Here is a 23,227-nt window from a genome sequence, read left to right as displayed (position 1 = left end):
GAAAAGAGTCATGTCTAACAGAATTAATCATTGTATAAATTTGTTGCCATGTACAATGATCTTTTGGTTCTACCCACATCACTTAACAACACTTCATGTAAGTCTCTCCAGGTTACTCTGAAATCATCCTTCTGATCATTTCTTATAGAATAATACTATTCCATAACATTCATATAACATTACATACTCAGCCATTCTTCAACTGATGGGCATCCACACAGTTTCCAGTTTCTGACCACCACAAAAATTTTTGCACGTTTGGGTCCCTTTCCCTCCTTTATGATCTCTTGGGATAGAAGCCCAGTAGAAACACTGTTGAATCAAAGGGTATGCACCAAAGGATAGCTCTTTGGGCATAGTTCCAAATTGCTCTCTAGAATAATTAGATCAGTTCACACCTCCACCAGTTTTCCCACATGCCCTCCAACTTTCATCATTATCTTGTCATTTTAGCTAATCTGAGACATGTGTAGTGATACCTCAAGACTTGTCTTAATTTACATTTCTCTGATCAATAGTGATTTAGAGCAACTTTTCATATTACTAGAAATGGTTTCGATTTCTTCATTTGAAAATTGTCTGTTCATATCCTTTGGCCATTTATCAACTGAAGAATGGCTTGAATTCTTATAAATTTGAGTCAATTCTCTATGTATTTTAGAAATGAGGCCTCATTACCTTTGAATGTAATTCCCTCCTCCCTTCAGTTTATTGTTTCCCTTCTAATCTTGGGTACATTGGTTTTATTTGCACAAAACCCTTTTTAACTTAATATAATCAAAATTATTTATTTTGCATTCAATAATGTACTCCAGTTTTTCTTTGGTCATAAATATCATTCTTTTCAATAGATCTTAGAGGTAAAAACTATCTTTTGTTCTAATTTGCTTATAATATCACTCTTTATGCCTAAATCATGAACCCATTTTGACCTTATCTTGGTATAAGGTGTTTGGGGTGTGTCAATGTCTAGTTTCTGCCATATTATTTTCCAATTTTCCTAGAAATTTTTGTCAAATAATGAGTTCTTATCCCAAAAGCTGGGGTCTTTGAGTTTGTCAAACTTTACTTTACTTTAGTCATTGATCACTGTCTTGTGAACCTAATCTATTCCACTGATCAACTAGTCTATTTCTTAGCCAGTACCAAATTTTGATGACTGCTGCTTTATAATATAGTTTTAGGTCTGGTACAGCTAGATTACCTTCATTTGCATTTTTTTATTTTTCATTAATTCCCTTGAATTATGTTTTTCCAATTGAACTTTCTTGGGAGTTTGATTGGCATGGCACTGAAAAAGTAGATTAATTTAGATAGTATTGTCATTTTTATATTTTATATTAGCTCAGCCTACCCATAAGCACTTGATATTCTTTCCAGTTAATTAGATATGACTTTGTGTGGAAAGTATTTTGTAATTGTGTTCATATAGTTCCTGACTTCTCCTTGACAAGTAAATTCCCAAATATTTTATAGTTATTTAAAATGGAATTTCTCTTTGTATCTCTCTCTTGTTGCTGGACTTGCTTGGTAATATATAAAATGCTGATGATTTATGTGGTTTTATTTTGTATCCTGCAACTTTACTAAAGCTGTGAATTGTTTCTAGGAGTTTTTTAGTTGATTCTCTAGGATTCTCTAAACCATCATATCATCTGCAAAAAGTGATTTTTTTCCAGTTTTTATTTTGACTGATTTGTGATTTCTCATTGAATCATTCATTTCCATTTGTTCAATTCTAATTTTTAATGAATTATCTTTTGCATTTAGCTAATTGAACTTTTAAATGAAGTATTTTTCCATTTCACTAATTCTGTTTTTCAACAAATTGTTTTCTTTTTCAAATCTATTTTGTAAAGTGTTGTATGCTTTTTCCATTTTATCAAATCTATTTTGTAAAGAGTTATATGATTTTTCCATTTCACTACATCCATTTTTGAGGAGATTTCTTCAGATAATTTCTGCATTTACTTCTTGCAAAGTTCTCATTTCCTTTCCCCATTTTTCAACTCTCTTTTAAGATACTTTTTGAATTTTTCCAAGAGAGCCTTATGTGATGGAGACCAATTTATATCACTCTTTGGGGCTTCATCTGGAGATGATTTGCCTTTAGTGTTCAGGGTTGGAGGTCTGTTCTCTGTCTTCATAAAATCTATCTATGGTCAGATTTCTTTTTTGCTTTTTTGATCATTTTTTTTTAAAGGTTAATGTCTGCTCTCATGGCAAAAGGGAGACTGTTTCAAGCTTCCTCTACAGGTGACAGGGACTTTATGCTGCCCTGGGCTGGTGCTGCTCCTTCCTTCATGGTGCTTGATGGGTGTGCCACATTATTCTGGGTTTCAGAGACTCACTGTTTGTCTTTTGTATTTGTGTTGGATGTCTCATAGATAATCTGCTGATCTATTGGCTTCTGAACTAGGACAGAGTACCAAACGTTGCTATATTTTGGCTAAGAGCCTCCTGGTAGATACTCTGGCATATGGATACCACATCATCCTGGATCTCTGTGCTGTGCCTGCACTTGGTCGCCTTCCCTCTTTGCCCGACTAAAACAGAACTTTTCTAAAGTTCTTACAAAATATCTTCTGCTGAAAATTTGTTACACTCCAAATATTTGTGGGTTCTCTCATTCCAAAACCAGTTCAGAGGCTTGATCTGGTATTTAACTGATGCCAGAAAGAGCTCAGATAAAGAATTATCTATTCTCTACCATCTTGGCACTTTATCCCCCAGATAAAGAACTTAATTGAATAAATAGACATATATTTTGGATTACATAAGCATATATTGAGAGATTTGATTTTCGTTTAGAAAATTTGCTCAAGAGAGACAGATTAATTATAAAAAAAACTTCACCGAAAAAAATTTAAAATTATAAAACAAAAGGATAGGTAAGCCTTAGTCAGAAGTTTCAGAAATACTGATGAGCACAAAAAAACTGGTCATGGGCTAAATTTCCTGGTGTTTACACAATCTTATTCTCTTTATTATTCATCATTTGTCAGGCAAAAGATAAAGATTTAAACCTTCCTCTATTTCACAAATTGTCCATTTCCTCCAAAGATTATGCTAATCAATTAACTTTGGGGGAAATAATTTGTGAAATAGAGAACTTCCAAGTATTCCTGATAAAGAGACCAGACCGGAGTATGTAGTTTGAAATGTAAACACAAGAGTCAAGAGAAACATAGAAAGGAAAATACATTTGATTAATATGAAAGGAATATATGATGAATGAGATATTTGTTAATAGGAAAATTAAGTGTTCCCTCAAAATCCTAATGTCTTCAATGTCATATAAAGAGTAAATAAGGAAGATGGCCTACGTGCAATTTTATTATATTTTGTATAATATTAAGAGAAAAAAAGAAAGGGAAAGAAAAATGAACATATAAATAAAGGAGGTAGAGCTTACTATATAAGATAATTGGATTTACAAGAAGAATAATTATACAACCATGGAGAAGAGATAAGTGGTGGTGAGAGGAAATATACTACATCTGAACCTAGGGAGAAGTTTAATTCTATCTTCCTATGACAGACCATCAAATATTTGAAGACCATTAATATAATCGTTAAATTTTTTCTTTTAAACATTCCCCCTTTGCTTCTGTGACATAGAGTCAGAGCCTTTTTACAATGTCCCCAATGTGCCTCACAAGCTTGTCAATGTCCTCCTTAAATGGACACAATATTCCAGACGATGCCTGACAGAGCAGAGTATGATAGGACTAACACTTCCCTGTACCTAAAAACTATGTTTTTTTTTTAATGCAGCCTGAAATTACATTAGACTTTTTGGCTTCTGCATCACACTCGTCACTCATATAAATGTTTCATTTCTTTTTCAGAAAAATTGATGTTCATCTATGACTCCTAAATGAATAAATGAATGAAGAAAAAAAAAAACATTAGCACTTGTGTGCAGATCATTGTGCACTCAGAGTAGAAATAGAAAGTCAAGATAGTCCTTTTTCTCAATAATACACTCAGAAAGAAGCATTTTCACTCTTTTTGTTGTGGTTTGCTTGAATTTTATTTTCTTTTTCATTTTTTTTTTTTACTTTTTGATCTGATTTTTCTTGTGCAGCAAGATAATTGTATAAATATGCATGCCTATATTGGATTTAACATGTATTTTTACCATGTTTAACATAAATTGGATTACATGCCATCTAGGGGAGGGGGTGAAGGGAAGGGGGTGAAAATTGGAACATAAGGTTTTTCAAGAGTCAATGTTGAAAAAATTATCCTTGCAAATAAAAACTTCAATAAAAGAAACAAAACAAAAATTAAAAATATATTATTATAAAAAAAGAGTTTTTAGCTTAAAGTATTATGGAAGAGCCTCATGGTCCTTAGGGCATAGTAACAAAGTAGTTAGTAAAATATTTCCACTGATGAAACCACATCCATTTATAAAGTTGAACCATTATTGATATCAAGAACTTTGGCAGAGAACATCCTTTTTCTGGGGCACTTTAGTAATTGTAATTGTTGAGAGTCAGAAGCTGCATCTCCACAAGGAATGATTTGCTGGATGATGCCTTTGGAAACTCAACTTATATTTGGGAAATCGAATTTTTTACCGAAGTAAAAGACTTTATATTTATCAATGTTGAATTTCACCTTATTAGATTCAGGCCAATGCTATAGCATATCCAGATATATTTGGATCCTGTTATCCAATGTGTTAACTACCCCTACTAACTTTGTACCATCTGCAAGTTTTATGAGAATAATATTTATGTCTTTAGACATGTTACTGATAAAAATATTATATAGTATATGGATAAGCACAGATTCCTGGTGTACTTCACTTCCTGCCACAATGACATTGGACCTTCAACAATTACTCTTTGAGTCCACTAATAACTATTCTGTCCATCAGAGAAATAAGCCAGTTATAGGGGAAAGTTCTGCCCTGGAATAGGTGTGTGTGTGTATTTATAGTTGTGTATGTATGAATATTTGTACAAACACACAAACATATATACACTAACCTAAAAATATAATTCAGGTCCATTTGTCAGCTTCCCTGTTTAATTCAATGTGGTACTAACAAGTAAGAATGAGAATAACTGGTAAAGGAAAGATCTGTAGGAAGTAGAAAGAAATAAAACTAAGACTGAGAACAAAAGTGTAAAGGATAATTCTAATTAGAACAAGTAAACTTCATTTACCCCCATGTACTCATTCATGGTATTGAAGGTAATGAGGATACAAATGAAAAAATTTCAGTCCCTGTTCTCTAGGAAGCTATAATCTAGTGGAAATATGTATGACAGAATGTGTAATTTGATGAAAAAACTTCCTCTCTTAAGATAGGTCAGCAATTTCTCTGTGTAAGTGATATGTGGAGGGTAACCTAGCCAGCATTTGTCACAAGGAGACTAAAATTCCTGGCCCTGAGGCTAGCTTTCTATACATCTTCTGCCCCCAATTTCACTTAATAAGTAGAAGAGTAGATGTTGAGAATAATAGGGGAATGAAGAATGGAATTAGCTAGTTATGGGATCTATATTAGAAAAGGAGAAAATTAAATCAGAAAAAAGCCTGAGAAAGTATTGAAGTGAGGACTTCTTGATGAGGGCTAAGAATAGGTTTAGGAAGGATGACACCTAGGGAAGAGATGAAAGATTGGAGATTATGGTCAGACAGAATAATGTCAAGAGTCTGCAATTCAATTTTCAAGGGAACACATGGATAATGATAAGATATAGTGGGTAACCAATCTATTCTTATGTGTGGGTAAAGTGGAGGGGCTTATGTTATGGGACATAAAGGGGCTGAGGAATTGTGAGTTTGGGGAATTTAAGGAATCAGCTAAGTGGAACACTAGATAGAGAACTGAGTCTGGGATAAAATCTGAAAACTTGCTAACAAGTCACTTAACCCTTTTTGATTCAGTTTCTTCATCTGTAAAATGAACTGAAGAAGCAAATGGCAAGATTTTTGCCAGGAAAACCCCAAATGGTCACCAAGAGTCAGATGTAACTGGAAAATGACAAAACAACAGCACAGTGCTATAGGCAACTCTCTTGAAACATTTGCCTATCTACAGAGTTAAGAGGTCACTAGTGACCTATCAGAGAAGTGTGTCAGTCAAGTAGTAGAAAAGGCTGGTTGCAAGCTTTTGAAAGTTTACCAGTGATAAATAAGGTGAGGAAGGTAAACACAAACTGCTACTTATCAAGAAGTCTGGAAGTGAAAGGGAAAAGAGAGACAAGAGTATGATATAAAAGAAAGGTCACTGTCTTTGGAGCAAAAGAACTGAGATTCAAATCCCACTCTGACAGAACTTGTTTGATATCAGACAAGACATTTAACTTTCCTGTGCTTCAATTTCTTCATCTAGAGAATGAGAAGGCTGGAATAGATGGCCTCTGAGGTATCTTTAAACATCACATATGCTATAAATACAACGTACGTACATTGCCAGACAACCAATGCATTAATTATTCTAAACCATAAAGTCAGGAAGAAAGGAAGTGTAATATGTGATATTTATTAGCTTTGTTATGTTATATTCAAAAATATAAATTAATAAGGCCTGAAATTTTAACATTTCTAAAAATAACAAATTTTAATAAGAAAGTTGACACTTTAGAATACTTTTTGATAAGATGGTGATATGAGACCATGATAAGATGGTCTATATGAAATATAGAAAAAAACCAGATCTCCTATATAAACCCATTTATATAATATCTGAAAAGGACTTCTGAAAGGCCAATGCTAATGCCCCATCAGCTGAGGAGTTACTAACTACACTGTGGTACATGAATACAATGGAGTATTTCTGTGCCATAAGAAATTATGAATATTAAGACTAAAGAGAAGCATTGAAAACTTGAATGAACTGATACATAGTGAAGTAAGCAGAACCAGTAAATACAATGAATACTTCAGTATAAATATAAATAATAAAAAGCTGAAACTGAATATTGCATGACTAGAATAACCGAACCATAAAGTTAGAAAAATTAATCTCTTTTCATTGTAGAAGTAGCAAATTACGAATAGGGACTATTTTACATACTGCCAGACACAGTGAATATGTTGGTTAATATTGCAAAACTTTTTTTTTTGTTTTATATTTAAGTCTATAACAAGGGATAGTTTTCTGGGTAAGAGAGATATAGATTCAGAAATGAATATGATATAATACAAAATATAGTAACAAAAATAGAAGTTAAAACTTTTGTTTTCACTATCATATGACAGTACTATTTCTTGAAATTTGGTAATAACATAAGATTTGCCTTGGATTCTATTCAGCTGAGTTTAGTTAGGAGAATTCTAGAAGGACCTCATTATAGCACCTATGGCTAATAGGTTACCCATTACCCATTCCCATGATATAGACCTAGACCTCAGCATGACAACAGAATGTTAAGTGTAGTTTTAGTAAAAGCATAGGAAAAGTTAAAGTGCATAATGAAGATCCCTTTCCAGTGTAATCCAGTCATAGGATTAGTTGAGAGAAGCATTTTGGTTCTAATCTTTTTTTTCCCTAACGCTTTTTATTTTCAAAACATGCTTGGATAATTTGACATCACTGATCCTTGCATAGCCTTGTGTTTCTGATTTTCTCCTCCTTTCCCTCACATTCTCCCCTAGATAGCAAGCAAGTCAATATATGTTAAACATGTTTAAATATATGTTAAATCCAATATATAAAAACATATTTATATAATTTTCTTGCTGCACAAGAGAAATCAGATCAAAAAAAAAAAAAGAGAGAGAGAGAAAGTAAATGAGTAAGAAAACAAAATGCAAGCGAACAACAACAAAAGGAGTAAGAATGCTATGTTGTGATCCACATTCATTTCCCACAATCCTTTCTCTGGGTATAAATGGTCTCTTCATCACAAGATCATTGGAACTGGCATCAATCAGCTTATTGTTGAAGAGAGCCACGCAGATCAGAATTGATGGTCGTATAGTCTTGTTGTTGCTGTGTACAATGATCTCCTGGTTCTATTCATTTCACTTAGCACCAATTCATATAAGTCTTTCCAGGCTCCTCTGAAATCATCCTGCTGATCATTTCTTACAGAGCAATAATATTCCATAATATTCACATACTGTAACTTATTCAGCCATTCCCCAACTGATGGGCATCCATTCATTTTCCACTTTATTGCCACTACAAAAAGGACTGCCACAAACATTTTTGCACATGTGGGTCCTTTTCCTTCCTTTAAGATCTTTTTGGAAGACACACTGCTGGGTCAAAGGGTATGAACAGTTTCATAACTTTTTGAATGTAATTCCAAATTGCTCTCCAGAATGGCTGGATCTGTTCATAGTTCCACCAACAATGCATTAGTATTAATTTTTCCACATTCCCTCCAACAGTCCTTGTCTTTTCCTGTCATCTTAGCCAATCTGAGAGGTGTGTAGTGGTATCTCAGAGTTGTCTTAATTTGCATTTTCTGATCAAGAGTGATTTAAGGCACCTTCTCATATGATTAGAAACAGTTTTAATTTCTTCATCTGAAAATTTAGTCTGTTCATATCCTTTGACCATTTATCAATTGGAGAATGGCTTGGATTCTTATAAATTCGAGTCAATTCTTATTTTATTCTATTTTAGAAATGAGGCCTTTATCAGAACCCTTAAACGTAAAAATGATTTCCCAATTTATTGCTTCCCTTCTGATCTTATCTGCATTAGGTTTGTACAAAACCTTTTTAACTTAACATAATCAAAATTGTGTATCTGGTGTTCAATTGTGAGTTCCAGTTCTACTTTGGACAAAAATTCCTTCCTCCTCTACAGGTCTGAAAGTTCCTCTAATTTGCTTATAATATCACTCCATGTCTAAGTCATGAACCCATTTAGATCTTATCTTGCTATATGGTGTTAAGTGTAGGTCACACACTAATTTCTTCCATTTAAGTTTCCAATTTTCCTAGCAGTTTTTGTCAAATAGTGAATTCTTATCCCAAAAGCCGGGGTCTCTTTCGGTTTGTCAAACACTAGATTACTATAGTTATTACCTATTTTGCTCTACGATCCTAACCTATTCCACTGATCGACAACCCTATTTCCTAGCCAGTACCAAATGGTTTTGATGACTACTTCTTTGTAATATAGTTTTAGGTCTGGTACAGCTAGGCCACCTTTATTAGCATTTTTTTTCATTATTTCCCTTGAAATTCTTGACCTTTTTTTCTTCCAGATGAACTTTGTTACTATTTTTTCTAGATCTGTAAAATAATTTCTTGGGAGTTTGATTTTTTTATAGTACTAAATAAGTAGATTAAATTAGGTAGTATTGTCATTTTTAGTATATTCGCTTGACCTACCCATGAGCACTTGACAGTTTTCCAACTGATTAGGTCTGACTTTATTTGTGTGAAAAGTGTTTTGTTGTTGTATTCATATAGTTCCTGACTTTTCCTTGGCAGATAGATAACCAAATATTTTATACTATTAACAGTTACTTTGAATGAAATTTTTTTTTTATTTCTTGCTGCTGGACCTGGTTGGTAATATATAAAAATGCTGATGATTTATGTGGATTTATTTTGTATCCTGCAACTTTGCTAAAGTTATGAATTGTTTCTAGTAACTTTTTAGTTGATTCTCTAGGATTCTCTAAGTATACCATCGTATCATCTGCAGAGTGATAATTTGGTTTCCTCATGATCTACTCTAATTTCTTTAATCTTTTCTTCTCTTACTGCCAAAGCTAACACAATATTGAACAGTAATGGTGATAGTAGACAACCTTATTTCACTCCTAATTTTATTGGGAATGGTTCTAATTTGTTCCTATTACATATGATGCTCGCTGATGGTTTTAAATAGATGCTACTGATCATTTTATGGAAAAGTCCATTTATTCCTATAATACCTAGTATTTTTAATAGGAATGGGTGTTGGATTTTATCAAATGCTTTTTCTGCATCTGTTGAGATAATCATATGATTTTTCTTAGTTTGGTTATTGATATAGTTAATTATGCTAATAGTTTTCCTAACATTGAACCAGTTCTGTGTTCCTCATATAAATCCTACTTGGTCATGATGTATTATCCTGATAGTAAATTGTTGTAATCTCTTTGCTAATATTTTATTTAAGATTTTTGCATTAATATTCATTAGGGAAATTGGTCTATAATTTTCTTTCTCTGTTTTCACCCTATCTAGTTTAGCTGTCAGTACACCTTATCTGTGTCATAAAGGAGTCTTTTTTTCCTTTTCAATAGTTTTTATAGCATTAGAATTAATTATTCTTTGAATGTATGGTAGAATTCACATGTAAATCCATCTGGCCCTGGAGATTTTTTCTTAGGGAGTTGATTAATGACTTGTTCTATTTCTTTTTCTAAAATGGGGCTACTTAAATAATTTATCTCCTCTTCTGTTAACCTGGGCAATCTATTATGCAGATATTCCTCCATTTCTTTTAGATTATCAAATTTACTGGTGTATAGTTGGGCAAAATAACTCCTAATTATTGCTCTAATTTCTCCATTGGTGAAAAGTTCTCCCTTTTCATTTTTGAGACGAACAATTTGATTTTCACTCTTTTTTCTAAGAAATTAACTAAAGATTTATCTATTTTATTGTTTTTTTAAATAAAACCAATTATTTATTGATTCAATAGTTTTATTTTCATTTTTATTAATCTCCCCTTTTATTTTCGGAATTTCAAATTTGACATTTAATTGAGAGTTATAATTTGTTCTTTTTCTAGCTTTTTCTAGTTGTAAGCCCAATTCATTGATCTTCTCTTTATTTTATGCAAGTGAGCATTTGGTCTGTAAAATATCCCCTTATAACCACTTTGGTTATATCCCACAAATTTTGGTATGTTGTCTCATTATTGTCATTCTATTAGATGAAATATTGATTTGCTGTTTTGCTTGTCAAGTTCTGATCGTCTCTCAGTTGTAATCCTTCTCTGGGAGGAGGTTTCTTTTCTCTGTGAATCTTTTTCTCTGTCCTCTTCACTTGCGAATCCATAGAACGTCTTCTTCTTGATCCAATCCAGAACTCCTCCTCCAGGCCACAGTCCCAACTCTGACCCAGACTGGACTCACTCCTTGCTCAATGGTGTCTTCTTTTATCCTCCCAGAGAATGGGCGTGTGAGAATGCAAGGGCTTGTGGGAAAATTACTTCTACCAATGAACTTGCTCCTCTTAAACATGCAAGCTCCTCCCCAGAAGTTCAAAGAGGTAAAACTCCCCTTAAAGGCTAGAACTAGAGAATTGTTAAGTACCGATTTAACACTTAGTAAGAACCTAATATCTCATTATCTCATTAGCACTTAGTAAGAACCTAACATTTGCTCATTCATTCTTTAGAATTAGATTATTTAATTTCCAATTAACTTTTGGCCTATTTTCTCCTGGCCTTATATTGCATGCAATTTTTATTGCATCATGATCTGAAAAAAAATGCATTTACTATTTCTGCCTTTTTGCATTTGATTTTGAGGTTTTTAATGCCCTAACACATGGTCAATTTTCGTGTAAGTTTCATGAACCACTGAGAAAAAAGTAAACTCCTTTCTGTCTCCATTCAATTTTTTTCAAAAATCTATCATACCTAACTTTTCTAACATTTTGTTTGCCTCAACTTCTTTCTTATTTATTTTGTGGTTCAAATTTATCTAGTTCTGAGAGAGCAAGGTTGAGATCCCCCATTAGTATAGTTTTGCTATTTCTTCTTGCATCTCTTCGAACTACTTCTCTAGGAATTCAGATGCTATACCACTCAGTGCAAATATGTTATTTAAATTGATATTGCTTCATTATCTATGGTATCTTTTTTAGTAAAATATAGTATCCTTCCTCATCTCTTTTAATTAGATTTATCTTTGCTTTTACTTGATCTGAGATCAGGATTGCTACCCCTGCTTTTCTCTCTCCACCTGAAGCATAAAAGATTCTGCTTCAGCTCTTTACCTTCCCTCTGTATATATCACTACACTTTAAATGTGTTTCTTGTAAACAACACATAGTAGGATTCTGGCTTTTAATTAAGTCTGCTATCCACTTCTGTTTTATAGGAGAGTTTATCCCATTCATATTCACAGTTAAAATAACTAATTCTGTATTTCCTGCCATCTTATTTACCCTAAGTTATGCTTTTCTCTTTCCTTTCCCCCTTCCCTCCTCAGTATTTTGCTTTTGATGACCACCTCCTTCAAACAGTCCTCCCCTTTTGGAGCCCTTCCTCCTTTTTTTACACCTTTCTCCTAATTCGTCTGTATCCCCTCTTTCCATTTCTTTTCCCCCTTTCCCTCCCATTTCCCTATAAAGTGAGACAAGTTTCTCTGTGAAACCAAATATGTCTGATATTCTTAGAGCCAAATCTGATAAGAGTAAGATTCATACAATGCTCATCCCCCTCCCTTCTTTCCCTCAATTATAATTTTCTTTGCCTCTTTGTGAGATGTAATTTCCCGTATTTTACCTCCTTTCCCCTCTCTTTTTTCCAGTACAAATCCATTTCCACCTCTAGTTTCTTTTTCATATTATCAAAATAAAATCAAATTATACCCACATTCTCTAAGTATACCCATAACAGCAATACAGTTCTCAAGAGTTCTTTACTTTTTACCTTTTTATGCTTCTCTTGAGGTCTATGTTTGGAGATAATTTTTTTTTTGTTGTTCAGTTCTGCTCTTTTCATTAGAAATAAATGAAATTCACCTATATCATTGAATGTTTATCTTCTTCCCTGAAAGATAATGGTCATTTTAGCTGGATAGCTTATTCTTGGCTGCAATCCGAGTTCTTTTGCCTTTCTGAATATTAGATTCTAGGCCCTTCCATCCTTTAAGGTGGAAATTGCTAGGTCCTGGATAATCCTAATTGTGGCTCCTTGGTATTTAAATTGTTTCTTTCTAGCTGATTTCTTTTCTTTGGTTCAATAGTTCTCATATTTAGCCATGATATTCCTTGGGAATTTAATTTTGGGGTCTCTTTAAGGAGGTGATCAGTGAATTCTTTCAATGGCTATTTTACTAAAATATCAGGGCAGTTTTCTTTTATGATTTTCTGTAAGATAGTGTCTAGGTTCTTTTTTTCATCATGGATTTCCGGAAACCCAATATTCCTTAGATTGCCTTTCCTAGATCTATTTTCCAGGTTAGTTGTTTTTTCCTAGGAGATATTTCATATTTTCTTCTATTTTTTTCATTTTTTTGTTTGATTCTTGAAGTCAATTATTTAATCATTCACTTCCATTTCATTTTTTCCATTTCACAAATTGGTGTTTTTTGTAGAGAATTATATGCTTTTTCCATTTCTCCTTGCAATGATCTAATTTCATTTCCCTATTGTTATTTTAACTCTCCTTTAAGATTCTTTATGCAATCTTCCATGAAAGCCTTGTGAAATGGGGACCACCTCATGTCTCCTTGTGGGCCTTCATCTGGCATTTAGGAACCTCAGGATTTCAGTGCTCTCTCTCTCTCTCTCTCTCTCTCTCTCTCTCTCTCTCTCTCTCTCTCTCTCTCTCTCCATAAAAACTGTCTATGGTGAGAGTTCTTTTTGACTTTTTTATTCATTTTTTAAAGGCTTGAGGTCAATGCAAAGGAGCGACAGCTATTTTAATTTGCCCTGGAAATTCTGCTGATTGATTTCCAGTGCTGGGTAATGGCAGCTAGCTCCAGTGTTCTTCTGGGGTTCAGTGGTTTACAATTTGCCTTTTGAAGCAAATCTGTCAAACCACCTGCTTGCAGGACAGAGAGCCCGAAGAGGCTCACAGAAGATTCCCAGGTACTTGGAAGCTGCAGTGCTCTGATTCCTGGCCCAAGGTTCTTGCTCCAGTCTCCCTGTGTTGCAGTTTGGGCCTGGCAGACTGTCCCCCTGCCCATTTGAAACAGACCTGTTCTGAAGCTCTTCCAAGGTATCTTCTTCTGGAAATTTATTGTATTCCAAATATTTGGGTTCTTTGACTCCAAAACTTAGAGGCTTAATCTGCTTTTGGTTTGAGAGAAAGTCAGAGAGGAGGTCACAGAGATTTTGTCTGCTCTCTGCTGTCTTGACTCCACCTTCCTCCCGCACCCTAGTATTCTGGTTCCATATTCTAAAATAGATTCCATAATAAATAGAATTGATTGTGGGATTTTTTAGATATTATAATAATTATATGAAAAATGATCATACAACTCTACAATAAATTTGTGAAAGTCTTGGTGATGTTGATTATAGTGCTACTTTTACATTTATCTCTGCACCTGTACTTATTCCTCTTGATCAGATTAAGAGCAATCTGGAACTATGTGTAAAAGGTTATAAAACTGTGCATTCCCTTTGACCCAGTAGTGCCATTACTGGGTCTATATCCCAAGGATTAAAATTGTTTCTATTGGTTTTGTTTATATACAAAGTTTTTAATTTAATGTAATCAAAGTTGTCCATTTTGCCTTTTATAATGTTCTCTAGTTCTTCTTTGGTCATAAATTCTTCCCTTCTCCAAATATCCAATAAGTAAATTATCCCTTGTTCTAATAATTTGTTTCTGCCAAGTTTCTGACATATTATTTTCCAGCTTTTCCAGCAATTTTTGTCAAATAGTGACTTCTTATTCCAAAAATTGGAGCTTGGGGTTTATCAAATATTAGATTGCTATAGGCCTTGCTTATTGTGTTGTGCATATCTAATGTATTCCACTGATCCTCCACTCTATTTCTTAGCCAGTACCAAATGGTTTTAATGACTGCTGTTTTATAATATAGTTTGAGGTTTGATACTGCTAAGCCACCATCCTTTGTTTTGTTTTTTTTTACACTAATTTCCTTATTGTTCTTCCAGATGAATTTTGTTATTATTTTTTCTAGTTCTGTAAAATAATGTTTTGTCAGTTTGATTGGTATGATACTGAACAAGTAGAATAATTTATGCAGAGTTGTCATTTTTATTATATTAGCTTGGCTTAATCAGGGATAATTGATATTTTTCCAATTGTTTAGATTTTATTTGTGTGAGAAATATTGTGTGATTGTATTCATATAGTTCTTGGGTTTGTCTTAGCAAGAAGGCCCCCAAGTATTTTGTCTACAGTAATCTTTTTCTATCTCTCGTGGATGGGCTTTGTCAGAAATATATAGAAATATTAATAATTTATATGGGTTTATTTTTTATCCTGAATTTTTATTAAAGTTATGAATTGTTTCCAGTAGATTTTTGGATGATTTTCCAGGATTCTCCATACATCATACCATATCCAAAGAGTTATAATTTTATTTCCTCATTGCCTATTCTAATTCCTTTAATTTCCTTTACTTTTCTTATTGCTAAAGCCAACATTTCTAGTACAATGTTGAATAACAGTGGTGATAATGGGCATCCTTGGTTCATCCCAATCTTATTGGGAATGTGTCCATTTTCTTTCCATTACAAATAATACTTATTGTAGATTTTAGATACTAATTATTATTTTAAGGAAATCCCCCTTTACCCCTATGCTCTCTAGTATTTTTAATGGAAATAGGTGCTGTATTTTGTAAAAAATGTTCTCCATATCTATTGAGATTATCAAATGATTTTTGTTGTTTTTGTAGTGATATGATTGATAATGGTAATAGTTTTACTGATAATGAACCAGCCCTGTATTCCTGGTATAAATCCCATTTGGTTATAGTATAGTATCCTGCTGATAAGTTGCTGTTATTTCTTTACTAATATTTTATTTTAAAATTTTGCATCAATATTCTTTAGGAGATTGGACTGTAATTTTCTTCCAATGTTTTGATCCTTCCAGATCCTGCCATATTTGTGTCATAGTAGGAATTTGGCAGTACTCCTTCTTTACCTATTTTTCCAAATAATTTACACAGTATTGGAATTAATTGTCCTTTACATCTTTGATAGAATTCACTTGTGAATCCATTTGGCCCTGGAATTTTTTTCTTAGGGAGTTCATTGATGATTTATTCAATTTCTTTTTTCTAAAATTTAAATTTTTTATTTCCTCTTCTATTGACCTGGGAAGTTTATATTTTTGTAAATATTCATCCATTTTGGTTAGATTGTCCGACTTGCTTCCACAGAGTTGGGCAACATAGCTCCTAATTATTTCTTTAATTTCTTTTTCATTGATGGTAAGTTCCCTTCTTTCATTTTTGACACTGGTGATTTGGTTTTTTTTTTTTTTTCTTTTTCTGATCAAATTAACAAAGGTTTATCCATTTTATTAGCTTTTTTCACAAAACCAATTCTTAGTTTTGTTTATTAGTTCAATAGTTTTCTTAGTTTCTATTTTATTAATCTCTCGAGTTTCAAATTTTCAAATTTGGTATTTAATTGGAGGTTTTTAATTTGCTCTTTTTCAAACTTTTTTAGTTGCATGCCTAATTCATTGATCTCTTTATGTAGCTATTTAGAGATATAAAATTTCCCCTAAGAACTGGTTTGGCTACATTCCATAGGTTTTGGTGTGTTGTCTCATTATTGTCATTTTCTTGAATGAAATTATGGATTTCTTCAGTGATTTGTTGTTTGACCCTCTCATTCCTTAGAATTAGATTATTTAATTTCCAATTGGTTTTTAGTCTATCTTTCCCTGGCTCTTTATTGAATATAATTTTTATTACATTATGTCTGAAGAGGAAGCATTTACTACTTCTGCATTGTTGCCTTTGTGAGGTTTTTATGCCCTAATACATGGTCAAATTTTGCCTAGGTGCCATGTACTGATGAGAAAAAGGTATATTCCTTTTTGCCCCTATTAAATTTTCTTCAGAGGTCTATTATATCTAAGTTTTCTAGGATCCTATTAACCTCCCTTGTTTCTTTCTTGTTCATTTTATGATCAGATTCATCTAATTTTTAAGAAGGGAGAGTTGAGGTCCCTTACTAGAATAGTTTTGCTGCCTATTTCTTCCTGTAACTGGCTTAAAATCTTCTCAAGGAAACTGCCTGCTCTACCATTTGATGTATACATATTTAGCATCATTACTACTTCATTATTCACAGTACCCTTTATCAATATGTACTTTATTTTTACTTTTGCTTTATCTGAAATCAGAATTGCTAATCCTGCTTATTTTAAAAACTTCAACTGAAGTGTAATAAATTCTGTTCCAGCCTTTTACATTTATTGTGAATATGTCTCTGTGTCAAGTGTGTTTCTTATAAACAACATATTATAGGATTCTGGTTTTCAATCCACTCTGCTTCTGTTTTATGGGAGAGTTCATCCCGTTCACATGAACAGTTATGATTACTAGCTCGGTATTTCCCTGCATCCTATTTTCTCCCCTGTATATACTTTTGTTTTCTCTTTCCACTCTGTCCTTAGTCCTATGGTTTTTTTACCCACCCCAACCACTATCTTATTTCTTATCACTTCTCCCTCTTTCTCTTACTAGTGTTTTTTTAAATCCACTCCACACACTACCTTATTTTCTATCAGCTCTCCCCTCCTTTTATTTTTTTGCTAGTGTTTTTGTCCTCTTTTCTATCCTATCCCTCCCTTTTCTATTCCTCTTTCTCCTCCTACTTCTTTATAGGGTTAGATAAATTTCTGTACCCAACTGAATGATTAAGTTATTCCCTCTTAGAACCAAAACTGATGAGATCAAGCTTCAGACAATGTTCATCCCCTTTCCTTTCCCCCCTCAATTATAATGAGCCTCTTTTACCTCTTCATATGAACAAATTATCCCATTATACCTCCCCTTTCCTTTTTTTTCCAATATAGACCTTTTTCCACCCCTTAATGTCTTTTTCTTTGCTATCATATCAGAGGCCATTCACAACCACATTCTTAATCCATGTCAGATACAGTTTGCAAGAGTTACGATATTATTTTTCCATCTAGGGATGTAAGTAATTTAATCTTTAATACATGTATTTTCCCCTGTTTACCTTTATATGGTTCTCTTGAGTCTTGTGTTTGTAGATTAAATTTTCTGTTTCATTCTGGCTTTTTCAATAGAAATTACTGAAAGTCTCTTCACTGAAGCTCCATCTCCTCCCCTGAAAAATAATGCTGAATCTTGCTGGGTAGTTAGTTCTTGGTTTTAACCCCAGGTCCTTTGCCTTCTGGAATATGGTATTTCAGGCCCTCCATTCCTTTATTGTAGAAGCTGCCAGATCTTGGGTAATCCTGACTGTTGTTCCTTTATATCTGAATTGCTTTTGTCTGTCAGCTTGCAGTACTTTTTCCTTGAGATTATGATTTTGAAGTTTCACAACAATGTTCCTTGTGGTTTTCCTTGTGGGATCTCTTTCCAAAGGTGATCGCTGCATTCTTTCAATGAGTATTTTCATTTCTGTTGCTAGAATATTGGGACAGTTTTCCTTAATGACCTCTTGTAGAATTCTAGCCAGCTCTTATTTTGGTCATGGCCTTCAGGTAGGCCAATACTTTTTAAACTGTCTTTTTTGGATCTATTTTCCAGATCGGCTATTTTGCTATTTTCTTCCATTTTCCCCACTCTTTTTAGTTTGATTTCTTGCTGTCTCACAAAGTCATTAATTTCCATTTGCCCTGTTCTAGTTTTTAACATGATTTTTCTTCACTTATCTTTTATATCTCTTTTTCCATTTGATTTATTCTACTTTTTAAGGAGTTGTTTTCATCAGATAAACTGTTCCCTTCCTTTTCCAAATTGTTGGCTCTCTTATAATTATCTCATTTCCTTTCTCATTTTTTTCTCCTACTTCTCTTAGTTGTCTTTTGAAGTCCTTTATGAGCATTTCCAAGAAGGCTCTTTGGGCTTTAGACCAATTTATCTCACTCTTTGAGATTTCTTCTGTGAATATTCTGTCCTTGTCTGAGTTTGTATTTTGGTTTATCCTGTCACCATAGTGGTTTTCTATGTTCAAGTTTTTTGTTTTTTTTTTCTGTTTCCTCTTCCTTCTCCTCCTCCTCCTCTTCCTTCTTCTTCTTTTTTGCTTTTATAGTTGAGCTCTGCTCTTGGGATATAAAGGGCACTGTCACAAGCTTCTTGTGCAGCTCTGAGGCTTGGTTTTGAGCCCAGAGGCCCATTTAGTTTTATCTACTCTGTTCAGAATACAGCCTGATTTACCAGGGTTTGTTTTCTGAGCTGGCACTGGAAGCTGCACCACTGATATTTTCCTCTACACACACATACAACACACACACACACACACACACACACACACACACACACACACACACAGATGCATTTACCTGTATGTAAACATGCATCTAATACATTATTTGTATGGCTGACATGTAGCTTTCTCTTGATTGAATCAAGTTTGACTTTGTCTAAAATTACTAGATGTACTTTTTTTTCCTTAATAAATTCTACTGCTGATCCTTAGTGTGTTTGTGCATATCTCATTCTTTCCTAACCCTGCTAAGTCTTCTGCTTTAATTCTGCTCCTTAAGTTACCCTGCTATTATTTAATCTTCTTCCACCCATTGATTCCCTCCCCTGTCTTCTTCTTCCACTCTTTGCTTTCCTCTCTTTCCATCCCTCCCCTTATTTCTTTATAGATTTTGGAGGGTGTGCATATGTAGTGTTGCCTGTTTAACCCATTCCTGATGTGAGTAGGTTTTTCAGGACTGTGAACCCTCTCCCCCCTCTAATGCCTCTGTGTCTAATCTGTCTTCTATACCTCATTCATATAATATAATTAATATTTTTACCTTTTGCTAGGAGGTTTGCTTTTTTTTAGAATCTACTCAACAATGTTCCAATCTTTCTTTTGTGCTATCCAATTGCTGATATCAGTCTTAGACATATATATATATTTCCATGTAAAAACAATTTGTCATGTTAAGTTTCTTGAAATTGATATTTGATATTTGCTCTTATATGTTAAAATTTTCTAATGAGTTCAGGTTTGGTTGAAAGAAAGTCTTGAAAATCTGCAAGTCTGCTGAATGTCCACTTTATTTTTCAATCAATTTTGCTATGTATGACATTTTTTACTCCAGGCCTAGTTCTTTTGATTGCTAGTATATATGATTCCAGGACTTGTGGTCTTTTATTGTGGCTCCCAATAAGTCCTGTATAATTCTAATTGTAGCTCTACCATATTTTAATTTTTTTTCTTGTTTCTTACAGAATTTTCTTTTTTATCTGGGGTTTTTGAAATGTGGCCATAATGTTACTATGTGTTTTCCACAAAGGATCTATCTGAGGTGATGATCAGTGGATATTTTTTCTATTACTACTTTCCTCTCATGTTCTATTATTTCAGGCCAATTTTCTTGCATTATTTCTTGTAACAATGTGTCAGGGTTCTTTTTTTGGTCACAGCTTTCAAGTAGTCCAATTATTCTTATATTTTCTCTTATTGATCTATTCTCCAGATCTATTGTTTTTCTTATGTTTCATATTTTATTCTATTTTTTCATTCTTTATATTCTGTTTTGTTATTTATTGATCTCTTATAGTTTCACTGGCTTCCCCCTTGGCTAATTCTTTCTAGACAGCCATTTACCATTACTCTTTAAGAAGATGATGCTTTTTTTTTTTTTCAGTGTCCTCTTCTGAAAATGAAACCCAGTTTTTTCTAATTCCCGTAGTAGGTTTTTTATGGTTGAGTTCTTGATCTTCTTTGATAGTTCATTTATTTTTTTTAAACAAAAAGTGTAAGCACTTCTAATTGTGGGGTGTGGGGATGGTGCTTCTAGTTTCACTTCACCTCTTTTCTCTGAACTGGAACTCCAAACAAAGAGCCCCCTCCTCCTATAAGTGCCCACAGATAGCAATGTCCCTGCCCCACTGCTTTTACACTCCCAGGGTGCTGGTTCTTTCTAATCCAAGGCCTTGTCCTTGTAGCAAACTGGGCCTGGCATTCCTAATCAGCAGAGATTCCCTCAGTCTTTCCAACCTCAGACCTTTACTGTCAGGAGGTGAAAGTTTCTGTGGTTCCTGCTAGGTTCCACTCAAACCCAGGTAACCAGAGGAGTCCCCACTTGGTGTTTCTGTGGAGCCAGCCCAGAGGTGTTTGTACTTCACATGGGTTAATCCCAGCCTGAAGTGTTTCTTCCAATCTTCTTGGGCTGTCCCAGGAGGACCTCTTTCCTGCCTCAAGTCTTCTTGATTTTTTAACCAGTCTATGCTCACCCTGAGATGCAAATTTGTTCTCTTTGTGGGGGAAATCTGGAGAGCTTGAAATTTACCAACTTACTCTTCCATCTTCCTAGAATTCTTCACTGCAAATTCATTCAATAGTCATACTCCATCTAGATATGAAATTGGGAACTATGTAGGAACTGAACCATTCACTTTACTTACTCCCCATTTCCCAAAGTGTTGTAGGGGAGAGTACACAACTGAGGTGTTAGTAGGTTACTCTTGTTATTTGTGTTTATTGTTCAGTTATTTTCAGTCATGTCTAACTTTTCATGTTGTTTTTCATCTTTCATGACCTCATCTGGGTTATCTTGGCAAGGGTACTGGAGTGCTTTGCCATTTCTTTCTCCAGCCCATTTTGTAGATGAGGAACTAGGGCAAACAGAATTAAGTGATTTGCCCAGGGTCACATAGGTAGTGAGGGTCTGAAAACTTTTATTGTTGTTCCGTCGTATCTAATTCTTTGGGATGCCGTTGCCATTTCCTTCTTCAGCTCATTTTAAGATCAGGACACTGAATCAAACAGAGTGAAGTGGCTTGCCTAGGGTCACACAGACTGAGTGTCTGAGGCTGGGTTTGAAGTCAGAAGGATGAATCTTTCTGACTCCAGGTCAGGTAACCACTACCCCACTGAAGTAAAGATTACCCTTTATAAAAACTAATTGATGACAGGTGTTTAAATGAAATTGGATGCTAAGCATTGGCATCTAATATGGAAGGCATCTGATATTTAGTGGGGGTTTAAGCAGATAACAGAATAGAAAAAGGATTTGCCAACTCCTCAGGGTTATCTGCTGGGACCTCAAGAGACAGGTCCTGGGAGAGTTGGCGAGTGTACTTGTTAAATCAACACACACATACATGCATACATACTTACATGTTACATATTATGGTGTCTGACACATAATAAATGCTTAATAATTGCTATCTCCCTAAAATATGTATCTATTTTATTATCTATAGTGCCATATATTCACACATAAGCATTCACAATTTTAAAATACTTCTAAAATTGTTTTATAGGCTTATATTTTTCTAAACTTCAAAAGGATGTTTAAGAGTACAAAAGTAGTCACGTTTAAGATGATTATTATAGCTAATAAATTTGAAAATACATGATTTGGATCAAGTGCTGTAGTAAAAATAACTCACTACTGAGATTCCATCCAATGCTTTGAGATCTGGAAGGTGGAAGAGCACAAACAACCGGTAGTTTTCTTGATTCCATACAATAAGATTTCCACACAAGTCTAAAATGACCAGATTGTATAAACCCTTGCAAAAAAAAAAAAAAAAAAAAAGCACATTTTGAATTGACATAAAGTTGCTATGTAACTTTTATTTATCCCACTGAAAAATGTCATTAACAGTGATTTTGAATCACTAATTGATTCTGTACTTCAATAACCATGTATTTGCTTCAATAACTTTCTTAGGTCATAAGGGTTTTTTCCCTGCATTTAATACTTTACAACTGGAAACACCAAAATGAGAAGGGGATAGCAATAATTAACATAAAGATTAGCTGAAGAAACTAATAGTGAAGCTTAATTGTAGAAGAGGAAGATTTAGGAAAAATATGATAATTGTTTTCAAATATTTGAAGGTTTTTCATATGAAAGAGGGATTACATTTTTTTTTTTGATAGAGTACAAAAAGCAGAGTTAAGAGCAATGACTGGAATTTGCAGAGAGGAAAATTTCATCTTCATTTAAGAGTAAAAGTAGTGGGTATAGGGCCTATATAAGTCTTAGGCCAATGAATTCACAAATGAAAGGGCCAAGAATTCTGGCTGAGAAGGGAGTAGACGATTATCTTACCTTGTGGACACTCAGTCTACTCATTTATATGGATGACTAGGAGTCATTAATTCTCAAAAAGTTAGACGCTCCAAACTTCTAGAACTGATTATAATTAGTAAGCAAATTATTATAAGTTTATAGCTAGTCTTCAGAGATGAAAATTTGGAAATTATATTGGACATTTACTATGGCAGGTCTCAGTTCACAGGAAACAAGCCCTGTGTCAGGAAAAGTAGCAAAGTGATCAAACCTAAAGACCTTAGTTAGGTGGGACAACCTTTTATTCTAAAAACCTTGGTACCAAGGGCTGAAAATCTACTGTTAGGTGGATAGGAAAGTTTCTGAGCTCAGATAGGGAACTTTTTAGCTTTTTAGGAAAAGTGTGTT

At 33.8% G+C, this 23,227-nt stretch overlaps 1 protein-coding gene across 6 annotated transcripts in view; it reads right to left on the bottom strand.

The window, feature by feature from the left end:
• LRRC9 (leucine rich repeat containing 9) overlaps positions 1–23,227 on the bottom strand; it is a 185,843-nt gene that overhangs the window by 65,641 nt on the left and 96,975 nt on the right. For all 6 annotated transcript variants that reach the window (XM_074290258.1, XM_074290259.1, XM_074290263.1 and 3 more), the window contains one exon: positions 22,191–22,313. In XM_074290258.1, coding sequence (XP_074146359.1) covers positions 22,191–22,313 — 123 coding nt within the window. The remainder of the gene's footprint in view (positions 1–22,190; positions 22,314–23,227) is intronic.

This window comes from Sminthopsis crassicaudata, chromosome 2 (assembly GCF_048593235.1).
Source record: "Sminthopsis crassicaudata isolate SCR6 chromosome 2, ASM4859323v1, whole genome shotgun sequence".
In the NCBI taxonomy this organism is placed as follows: Eukaryota; Metazoa; Chordata; class Mammalia; order Dasyuromorphia; family Dasyuridae; genus Sminthopsis; species Sminthopsis crassicaudata.
This window is presented reverse-complemented; position numbering and strand designations above follow the sequence as displayed.